The sequence below is a fragment of the Hevea brasiliensis genome, chromosome 10 (genome assembly GCF_030052815.1).
Source record: "Hevea brasiliensis isolate MT/VB/25A 57/8 chromosome 10, ASM3005281v1, whole genome shotgun sequence".
Taxonomy (NCBI): Eukaryota; Viridiplantae; Streptophyta; class Magnoliopsida; order Malpighiales; family Euphorbiaceae; genus Hevea; species Hevea brasiliensis.
The window spans coordinates 97334802-97346025 of record NC_079502.1 but is presented as its reverse complement, the minus strand read 5'-3'; the positions used below and the strand labels follow the sequence as shown (position 1 = coordinate 97346025).

Sequence of the window (11224 nt, the reverse complement as noted above, 5' to 3'; positions counted from 1 at the left end):
TTAAATTAAATGATATTTATTTTTAAATTTTTTAATTATATATCTAACATTTAAGTTTAAAAATTTCTTGATATAATTTCTTACAAATCAATTATTAAAAATAATAAAATACAAAATTATTCCTATTTTGAATGGCTAATTATGTAGTATTTAATATGATGACTACAGTATAAATATTATTACATTCTTATGAAATAATATTTAGTAAAAAATAATTAATATTTATTTAAAAATTATAAATTTAATTTCATTTTAATAATATATAATTATTTAGAATTTTAATATAAATTTAAATTATATTTAATATAATTAATAAATAATATAATTTTAAAAATATAAATAATAAAATTACTATTTTGATTCGTTCGTATTGGAATCGTATTTAAAATTGTAAAATAAAAATTAATTATAGAAAATATAAATATAAAAAATAATAAAACCTCTAATTAAAATTAAATTTTATAATTTAAAAATAATCTAAATTATAAAAATTTAAATCTATATACACAACTTGAGCACACTGCCTGTGGAAGCTTGTAGACAGAGATATTATGATTTTGCCAGTGGTAAAGCTAGGAACCCTTGCTCTCAGAACCATCTGCAAGCCGATAGCCAATCGCCTCAAGAAGGAAGCAGGGCTGCACCCAAGGTTCCGCCAGTTCATAATCAACATTGCACAGGTTCTATTCCCTTCTTTGTGGGTGTTATCTTTAACTTGATCCTTGAAATTGGGTGCTATTAAGTTTGCTGGTTTATGTGTTTGCTTTTTTTGAATCAATGCTGTTGGATTAGTAGGATGATCACTGTTAAATGTGTGTTTTCCTGTAATGGTTTGATCTTCAACCTCGTGCCTAACTGCCTGCAGATAACATGTGGTTGCTTACTAGTTCTGTGAAACTCTCTTTTTCTCCTACATTATTACAAGTTAACATTTGCCATCTGATATACATTCAGTCCTGTAACTTCACCAAATATATTTTTAAGCTGGTATTGGAGCTCTGTTACTCTGTCGTGATTTTATTTGCTATTAAGCAGTACCAGATCATTTGCAATTGTGGCCTTTACTCAGTAAATAATTACTGTGTTGAGATTGTATTCAGTCCTTACCTTTATTGAGATCAGTTTAATTTCTTACATCCCATGGCCTATGATATGTTTTTTATTCTCCTCCTGTAGTCTTGAAAAGTCTGTCTGATAATTGTGGGATGATTCTTCTATTACTTGATAGTGGGTTCGTATTTGGTAATTCATTTGTTGGAAGTCTAGGGGAACCTATTTTATCTGTATCTTCCATTCTTCCTCTATGTCAGAATTTGACAGAAGGTAGAAACTAGAAAGTGAAAGATGTTTCCTTGTTCATACTTTCTAATTTCTATTTGGTTGACTATCAATTTTCCCAACTGCCCACGTGAAGATGAAAATAAGGGGTAAAAACAAAAGAAGGGAAAAAAGAGACACATTAAGCTAATGAAACTCCCGTCATAATTATTTGCACTTTTTTTTTTCCTATAAACATGCAATATATTGTAACTTACGCATCTTTTCTCATATCTGAAAGAACGAATTTTTGAGTTCTGCAATATGTTCATTTTATTTCTAGGCAAATCATCGATTCACAACAACGGTGCAAAGACACATTTATGGTCATGCAACTAATGTTGCAATACGTCCTTTGGATGAGGAGAAGGCTGTCCAAGCTGCTGCTGATCTTATTGGGGAACTATTTGTGTTCACTGTAATGCTATTTTACATTTCCTTTCACTGGTCTAGAATTGTCTTAAATATCAATTATCATGCATGCACCTACCTTCTCATACTTGAATTGAATGCACATCAAGAGATAAATATTTGTTTTTGCCGGTATTATTGATTTGAGGTGCATGGTTTTTTAGTGCATCAAATGAGAGAGATTTCATTTCAATATGAGTACATAGTTCCAACGTTCATAAATCATGTGAAACTGTATAGTATGTATTTCTCTTCAGGTTGCTGCAGCTGCTGTTACTTTTGAAGTACAAAGAAGTTCTAGATCAGAGGCAAGAAAGGAGGAGATGCGAATACGGGAATTACAGGTATGTGTTTTTATCATCCCCGTACTATTGTTTTGAAACAGTGGATCCCCTGACATTATACTTCTATTAACATTTTTAAGCATCTTTCTAATGGAGCAGCTTTGATTTTATCCATTTTTCTATCTATTTTTTGTTCATTGCCATGCAAGGGAGCAGTGAATGAGTTGATGGGTGGGTGGAATATGGCAAAGATAATGAGATGTTTTTTTACTGGGGCATTACTTCAGTAGGGAATGTGTTTCTTGTTAGGTTGTACGCATTGGGTTACCTAGATTTCCAAGATGAAGAAGCGTGTAAAAATTCTAATCATGGAAATCAAGTTGTTGATGCATATTTGCATATACATTATATAGTTCATATTATAGAATATGCCATGTCCTCACATTCAATGGAACCATCAGAAAGTTGGTGCAGTGCATACCACTTGTGCATGTCTAAATTATCTGTAACAAAGTTTGCTGCTCAAATGTGAAATAAGGGGTGATTAGTACCATTAACTACGAAATACAAGTGCTTTTGGCAAATCTTTATCTTTTTGGTGTATAATTTTGGTGAAGGAATAGGGTTGAAAAAGCAATTTGCAACCTACTACTGCACTTTTCCTTTCTATACATATTTTACTTTTTATATTGTGATTATTCTTTGCAGTTAAATGCGAATATCTTCACTTGTTGGCCATACATTCAGATATTTTTGTGGTTTTGTAAAATTAAAATACATCTAAACTTGTCCTGTATAGGATCTCAGTTTCTTTGGTTACAATAGTAGGTTATGGTAAAACCATAAACATTTATATAGACGGGCCAATGCATTTTGCCATCAACTTTGGGAATATGCGTCATTGTTCTTGTTTATGCTAAAGAAAATCATTTTCAACTGTTTTAGGAGATGAAGCAAAAAGATGAAGAAATAGCAAGGGAAGTTGAACTTCTTAAACAGAAACTGGAAGAGCTGGAACAACTTGTCAAAGAACGAGGGCTTGCTGGCTTTTTCAACTTCAGGCATGGCCATGTGTTAAAAGATGAGAAGTAAATCCAACATGATTGCAAGAATCAGCTGCAATTAGAAGTTACAGGGTAAGAACTAACTTAACTTTATTAGAAGTTACAGAGTAAGAACTAATTTAGCTTACTTTGCAATGCTGCCAGTCCCTGCCGATATTATATTTGTACTTACCATGTTTGCTTTCTCGTGCTCTGAATCACTTTTCCTTCATCACTTGGATTTGCAAATAAAATATGATACTAAACTATGGAGAATCAAGTGTGAACTTCAGAACTTTGTGCAAATGATTCAATTAATTCATGTGACAATACATCAACAGCTCATACGAACTATAGTTGAGATTTCAACAAAAAGCCTATAAACTTGAGAAAGATTATTCACTTTTTTTTTTCTTTTTTTTCCCATTTACTGGTGAATTTATTTCAGATTTGTGCCAGGAGGTCATTTGCAGATTTTACATATAATACAAACTTATGCAGTTTCTGTGGATTTGTTTGGATTAAGAGTTAAGACCATTCAGGTGGCCAGTACACCATACTTCTGTGTCGTGATTGTGTAAACAGTTGCTTTAAGTTGTCTAATGGATCTCAAACCACAAATTTTTATCTACTGCATATCTGCAAAAGAAGATGGGAAAGCTCACTGCTGATAGATACCACAGCAGATAGCAGTCCCTTTACCAAGGGCAGGACAAAAGGCTGATAAAATTGCTTATGCTGCAGATGTCGAATCTTATCAACATCATAAGACTTCTGTTACTGGATTCTTGGCCATGATTCCATACAATCATCTTCCTAGTAGATTTAATCGATTACCATGGAGCATTCTTGAATGCGGAACTAATAGCATTTTATATCTACTGACATGTCCATGATATTCTCCATTATGGTCATTAATGGTAGGAACTTGCTCATTTGTTTTCATGAGGAGACTGACGTCAAGGTCTACATTGTAATCCAGAGGTTCCCTAGAAGAGCTGCTGGTAGATCATTCATGTACAACATAGCTTCACTTCCAATAATTCTGAGGATGAAGGTAAACACTAGAGATGGCTGCTGAAAGTGTATAGTGGAAGGTACCAATGACAATAAGATAACTTTCGACATCACGACGGATATACGTACCTCTATTTTATAAAAATTATTTCATTTTACGTAAAAATATAATTATATATAAGAAATTCTCTGTAGTTTTGTAAAATATGAAACTTTAAAAATTTTATTTAAATCATTGTGTACATCTTAATTTCATATTTTGGTTATACTATAAACTAAATTTTATTAAAACGGAAGATTTAGAGATAACGACACCAAATTAATAGAAAGTGATTTTGAAGGGAGATTTTCAACATTATTACTTGCAGGAATTATGGGAAATCTACCATGCAACTTCTCAAAGTTTAATTTTATATAAAAATAAATTTAATAATTTTTAAATTAATTTAGGGTTTAGATTCGTCCTTACACAAGATCGTACTTAAATCCGAATACTAAGTGGAAAAGGCCAGACAGGCACAAAACCTGAGAACATGTCTTGTTACATTACTTTGGTAATTGCAAGATGCAAAGCAACATACCGGAAAACCAGAATGCGGTACTGCAATTTTTGCAACAGAGAAATGGCTACTTACGGGCTTACTCAACCATTAGGTGTTGGACTGGGGAATGGATGCAAATGCAATCATCCATATGCTGTGGATATAGCTCCTGAATTCCAATGTACGCATTTGTATGGGTTTTAATAAACGGTATCTATAAATGTGATCCAGTGGATGGTTTAGTAAGTAATAGTGCAGCTTTATTAATAAGCAGTTTTACAGATAAGCAGGCATTACATCAATTTGGGTAAAGTGTTACCCCAGGGCTTCTTATTAAAACTTGATGAGTGGACCTTTTACTTGAAGCTCAAAAAGAAGAGATCAAAACGCCTGTTACTAGTGTTTAACTGAAGACCAAGAGTTTGCATCTATCCAGTTATATGCTATAGGGCCCAGAAAAGCATCAGGAATGCCAAAGGAACTGACCAAAGCAAGTGCATGCGGTCGCACTTCGCTGCAAAGCTTTGTTACTTCTTTTCTTACAGCAGCAGCATTTTTTGTTGATAAGTACCCATACCGAAGGAATGCAGCATCTTCTTCCATACAAGTTAAGGCATACATTGATCTCAACAGACTCAAAACATTCTGCAGGAAAAAAACTTGTATATTCAGCAACTAAATTCATTTCAACTTCTGTAGTATTTGTATACTTGCTTTCACATTAAACATGGCAGGCTAGATCCATAAATCCCCACTCTGGAAAATTACGAAAAGGCAATGAAGATTGCAGCTTTAATTCCTATTACTCAATATGTTCATATCTGTAAAATATGAATAACAAAGTCAAAAGTTCACTTTTATGGTTGCCATTCATGCTATGATATGCTCAAAATTCCATCCACCACTTCCCCAAAATCTTCTCACCACTCATCAACCTGCAGATGTTTTGTAGTGATGCGTCTTGCTTCCATCATGTGAAGCTTCCAGGACTACAATTTTCTAGCACTTTAAATGTCATACAGATACAATTAAAGGCAGTAATTTTTCATATCAAAATTCAATACACAACTGGACTATAAGAAACTGGCTGCAAAGCTCCACAAACAAAATCATCAAGTAGATATGCAGATGGAGGATGAGTTTCCAATATTTACCTTCAATGGACCCACAGATACAGTTGCCTCAGCCTCCATGAAGGTTTGCAATATTGCTCGGTCTGAGAAAGCCCTGCCCAAGTCTTCCGCAAGTTGATAACCCTAGAGAGAGGGAGGGACACAGCAACAATGACAACAACTAAAGCAGATAGAGACCAAGAGCACAGAAATTTTAGTATCAGGAAAGCAAACTTACCAAAATAAATGCATACTCTTTACTTTCACCCTTTGCTTGATGCTGTGATATTTCAGCAGCAAAACGATTCAAAAGATCTCGCTCTCTTAAGCAGAAAGCACCAATCTGACGCAGAGAACCAGTGAGCTATGTGTTTACAAAGGTTAACATGCTAACAAAGTTGATAATAAGTCACCTGGAATTGGGTACTTCTGAGAACAGTACTTGTCAGCTGAGATGGAATTATAGGGCAAGGTTCATTCATGTGTTCTAATCCCAATCCCTTAAAAGGTTTCTTTTTCTTCTGAGTGGCTACATATTCTGCAAGGAGTGCCTTGCTGACCTGAGTTCAACAAATCCCACTGCTTTAGATGGAACTCCAAAAAGTTAATGTGGGATGATTAATTTTTAAATACTAAAAATTAATAGTATTCAATGTAATAAGTAAAAATTTCTTCACATATAAATGGTGCAATTTTAATTTGATTCTGCTCAGTGGAAATTTTCAACATTAAAGCCCAGAGGACAATATAAGTTCATGGATACAACTCATTCGTGCTCTTCAGTTTGTTACTACTAGATTCATTCCATCTATAATTATAAACCTAATGAGACAAATCATACCCTTCTCACATTAATTTACTCCTTTAAAGATCTTCAGAAACTTCTATTAGGACCTCCTTTAGCTGCCATTCTACACCACTTCTATTAGATTTTGGGAGATAAATCCTACAAATCTAGTTTCACTTGGTGAAAGGAATTGTATACCTTAGAACAAGATAATCTGTCAGTAAGTGGTTGTGCAAGAAAGCTTTGTAAGTTGAGTAGCTAACCATAAATTGCAGTAATTGAATATAAAAATGCTTACTGTTGCTTTATTCAAGACAAGCCTAAGAGTAAAAATTCAAAAGCAACTCTCTAAAGTACAACTATAAGCCTTCAAGAAAGAGTTGAACAAGCTATCTTAAGATTTAGAAGGCATCTTCCAGTAGTGGGACACTATAATCACGGCAGTAAGAAGCAAAATGCATTCCCAAACAGTAAGCAAGACATCCAAAAGAGCACAACCCAAAAACAATATGATCTTTGAATTTGGCTCTTTTGAGCCTCTTTTATTCCACGTCACTTTGGTAAAGAGAGATGCATTGAATTGCATGGACATGATTCATCTTTTATACTTTACTTTTTTTTTTTTTTTTTTTTTTTTTTTTGTGGCAGGTATCCTATCAGATGGTATTTTGAACATTCATCATTAAACAACTTTCATTAAAAGGAAGACCACACACATTACCTGCTGCATAAGAACATTATTGTCCCCCTCAAAGGTAGTCTGAACATCATATTCACTTTTTAAATGGCCAACTCGATTTTCAGTCTTCAAGCCTTGTCCTCCACAAGCTTCACGACATTCCTATAAACAAATTAATAACTTTAATTAGGAAGCTATCATAAACCTAAATTTGCATTTAGGATTTCAGCCCCTCACTTGAAGTGTTCTCATATTATGCCAGGTCAAGGTGGCCTTGAATGCACTTGAAACAACATGAAGGGTTTTATTTGACTCTGGTGTCCTCTTCCAGTATATCATTTTCAAATAATTTCCAGCAAAACTCATAGCATATCTGCATTACAAGAATCCCAGGGAAAAAAAGACAGAGGAAGGAAAAGAGGAGCAATGAGTCCCAATTACAGCCTATGTATTTAAACTGCAAACATCTGCATCAGACAAGTAATCAGAAACCAAGTTCATTTGCCTAGTTCATATGCCAAACATTACCAGGTCTCAAGACAATATATTATATTTACAAGTAGGGAAGCTATTATTCAGATTCTACAACAGGTTACAATGTGAGTTTCATAACCCTATCCAACATCTTGCTTTGCTGTAGAAAAAAAAAAAAAAAAAAAAAAAAAAAAAAAAAAAAAAAAATTTTTAATGCACCATGGCAACAATATAACCATCGCTAAAATGGCTCAGTGGATATTAGAAACCGCCATAGGTCAGTGTCCAGAATCTAACAGTTGCAGTACCCATCCATTCCTTTCAAAGATAATGATTGATTACTTGAAACCACACAGCAGAAACTAATGATATGAACTTGTAAGAAGCACAATGATGTTAGACCTGAACTTCCACACCACTAAAGCCAGACTCAGCATAAAATGATACAAGCCACAGAACAAAAAGGAAGCTTACAAAACAAACAATAGTATTGCATATCACACTGACAGCATATGAGAACACTCCTTTGGAATAAGACTTTGAGTCAAATTTCAAAACATTTGAATAATAGAACTTAAGAATAACAGATAAGTTTATGACAGTGTAATTGAAAGTGTAACCAAGAAATTGATATTCTATAAGGGTTTCAAAATTCAATACATTATAAATTTAAAAGATTGGCAATTAATTACAGACTCACGTCTTTGCAAGAAGAGGCAAGAGTCGTCGCTGATGACTTGGGTAATCAAGCAATAGAACTTCAGGTCCATTAGGTGTGATAGAAAAAGCCCGCCTAGTTAATGAGTACCTTATCGCAGTTGCTAAACTTATCTAATAGGAAAAGAAATGAATACTAAATTAATCAAAAACAAAGTCTGGTGTTAACATTGGGTTATGAAGCATGGATATAATATGATGCACTATTAACACAGCACACAAAGGCGTTCTCAAATGTTCAAGTTGTGTCTATGCATGTATTAGAGAATCGAAAAATTATTAAATAAATCCATACTCCATAGTCATACTTATATATCCATTGTTTCAATTTGTAAAAATTTCTAATTATCTTATTTAAACCAAAGGGCATCTCAAAAGCAGTAATATATGGATGACTCCTTTCTTAATATATCCATGATAAAACTAACTGGCCCGAATTAGTGCACACAAAGAATACAGTGTGCAGATGCATGAGGCTTCCTACATTGCAGGCTTTGAGGACTGTACAGAGCCTTCCTCTTGCACTGCAAGATGGTTTTTACCCCCTTTGTTTTAAATTTCTGACCCCCAAAACATGTGCGCACACAAATGAAACATTAATATCTAAAGCAGAGATGGGCACCATTGTCTCAATTTAATACCTTTGATGAGTAAATCGCACTAACAGCAATAGTTACACGACCAGATGTCAAAGGAGCCAAGAAAGCTGCAAATCTCTGGGGAAAAAAGAACATTAACTTGTTTATTTGCCCAACAATTAAACAGAGACCACAAATTAATAGAAGAAGAAGATGATAAGGATGATGACGAATGTAGTCTATCTTGAGAATAAATACCTGATCCGGGTCTTTTATTGCACTCAGATATTTTCCATCTGATGAAACATCAGCAACTGAATTCAACAGATTCTCTCTGGGTATTCTCAGATTGTTAAACCTGGGGGAAAATAGATCTTTTAAATTGTCCCCGTTTTCATTTAAGGGTAAAATAACAACTAACAAGAAAATGCGTGAAAAATACCAGATTCGACCATTATCAACACCATTTAAACCAATTTTATGACCACAGTCAGCTATACGGATGTTAGGGCATATGTTTCCATCTGCATCCCTGATCTGAGCTATAAACGCATGCACTCCTTCATTTGATCCATTTATATTGAGCTGAGAAAAGACTATTGTGTGTGTCGCATGCTAAATAGCAACAGAACAAAACCATGTCATTGTACTCGAAACTGAGGCAGGAAACACTGTAGGAAAAAAAAAAGTGTACAGGGGACAAAGAATAAGTGGAAAGGTGGTAATAAATTATTTCATAAAAATTCTTACATTCGCAGCCCCGCCGATCCAATACTTCTGAGCTGATTCACAAGGAGTGTTGATGACAAACTCCCCAGTTTTCGAATCATAAACAGTCACAGTTTCAATTCCTCTGACCTAAAGACATTAACCGTGGAAAAAGTTACTATAAATAAACCAAAGAGAGCAATAACAACCAAGAAGAGGCCAGCCTGATGCCCCATGCCTCAGACCATAAAGATTGATGACCTTCACGTACATTACTTCCATGCCCCAATTCTGACATAGCAAAGCAACCCTTGATTGCATAAGTTTCAGTGTCCCTCAGCCACTTGTCATGATGGCGCTCTGTGCCAAAAAACTTGATAGCACCACCCCTGAAATCCATTAACAAATGGGAAAAGAAAAAAAGAAAAAAACGCCACCATTTTCATTAATAGCAAACAAAATTAGACAAACTAAGCATACATTTGATCCAGTAAATAATAGACAGAAAATCAGAAAGCAATGGCGAACAACAATAAAATACTAAAACACATACCACAAAAAGAAGTGAACACCAAGCTTAACAGAGAGGGAGTGATCAAAAATCCCAACAACTTCCAAAAAAGCAAACTTTTTCATTTCCAATTCTAATCCTTTCCCTGTCAACCATCCATTAAAAATTCCTCTTTCCAACAGATAAGCTATCCGTCTCATCGTCATCTCCCTCTGCTGCTCCATCGACTGATTATAATCCGGCGCAACATACACTCTCCCTCCCTTCTCTTGAGGATTAAACACTTTGCTCTGCCTCATCAACCCAAACAACCAATCCCTATCCTCGATATTGTGCATGTCCAGCAATTTCCGCATCTCGTTGGTATAAAAATCGTAACTTTCATGTAGCTCAGGAGGAGAATAGCTTAGGCAAGCATTCGATTCCAGAGGAGAAACGGATTGAGAAGGAGAACTGAGGAAGTGATTGGTTAGGATTCGGGTTCGAAACCAGGTGCGTTCACTAGAGTATTGAGATGCCATTTTTGGGGAAGAAATTTTATGATTAGGGTGTTTGGAATTTAAGAATTTTCACAGAATGATTAGAATTGGGAACGAAAAGAGGACCATCATTTATCACTCAAGAAAAGAAAAGGAGGAAGTCGCTGAAAGTTTGGATGTCTTAGTTCTGTTATTGTCTTACGCACGCGGTAGGTGTCAGCGCCCGCGTTAGGCGTGGTGTTAATTGGGTTGTTGTGGCTGATGAATCCGTATTTTTCTCTTGCATGCAGTTAGCTCGTAACTTAACAGGTGAATTAAAATATTTAATAAATTTAAAAAAATAAATTTAATAATCAATAAATAATTAATATGATATTTTAATTATAGATTATATTAATTTTATTTATAATATTAATATCTTAATTAGTGTATTATGATTTTATTAAAAATATTTTTTATTAATAATATAAAATATTTATTTATTATAAAATAATATATTTTTTACATCTAACAACTTAAAATTAGCTATAATTTTTTTTCTTTATCAATAATAATAATAATTACT

General features: G+C 34.1%; 2 protein-coding genes across 5 annotated transcripts; one reads left to right on the top strand and one right to left on the bottom strand.

Annotated features, from left to right (window-relative positions):
* Positions 1-510: 510 nt before the first annotated feature.
* Positions 511-4322, top strand: LOC110643548 (OPA3-like protein). 4 transcript variants are annotated; one of them, XM_021795960.2, is made up of 5 exons: positions 511-680; positions 1601-1735; positions 1986-2072; positions 2958-3148; positions 4038-4322. In XM_021795960.2, exons 1-4 carry the CDS (start codon positions 552-554, stop codon positions 3102-3104), a joined length of 498 nt encoding a protein of 165 aa, XP_021651652.2. In that variant the 5' UTR covers positions 511-551; the 3' UTR covers positions 3105-3148; positions 4038-4322. The 4 variants fall into 4 exon arrangements, with proteins under 4 accessions (XP_021651652.2, XP_021651653.2, XP_021651654.2 ...); XM_021795961.2 differs by having other exon boundaries at positions 3980-4322; XM_021795962.2 differs by lacking the exon at positions 4038-4322 and adding an exon at positions 3504-3686.
* A 529-nt stretch (positions 4323-4851) lies between these two features.
* On the bottom strand, positions 4852-10888 carry LOC110643547 (acyl-coenzyme A oxidase 3, peroxisomal). Its single transcript, XM_021795958.2, has 13 exons — positions 10223-10888; positions 9941-10058; positions 9712-9819; positions 9404-9576; positions 9220-9319; positions 9025-9099; positions 8367-8497; positions 7430-7565; positions 7235-7354; positions 6140-6286; positions 5965-6069; positions 5769-5870; positions 4852-5259 (listed from the first exon to the last, which is right to left on the bottom strand). Exons 1-13 carry the CDS (start codon positions 10699-10701, stop codon positions 5011-5013), a joined length of 2043 nt encoding a protein of 680 aa, XP_021651650.2. The 5' UTR covers positions 10702-10888; the 3' UTR covers positions 4852-5010.
* Between the last annotated feature and the right edge of the window lie 336 nt (positions 10889-11224).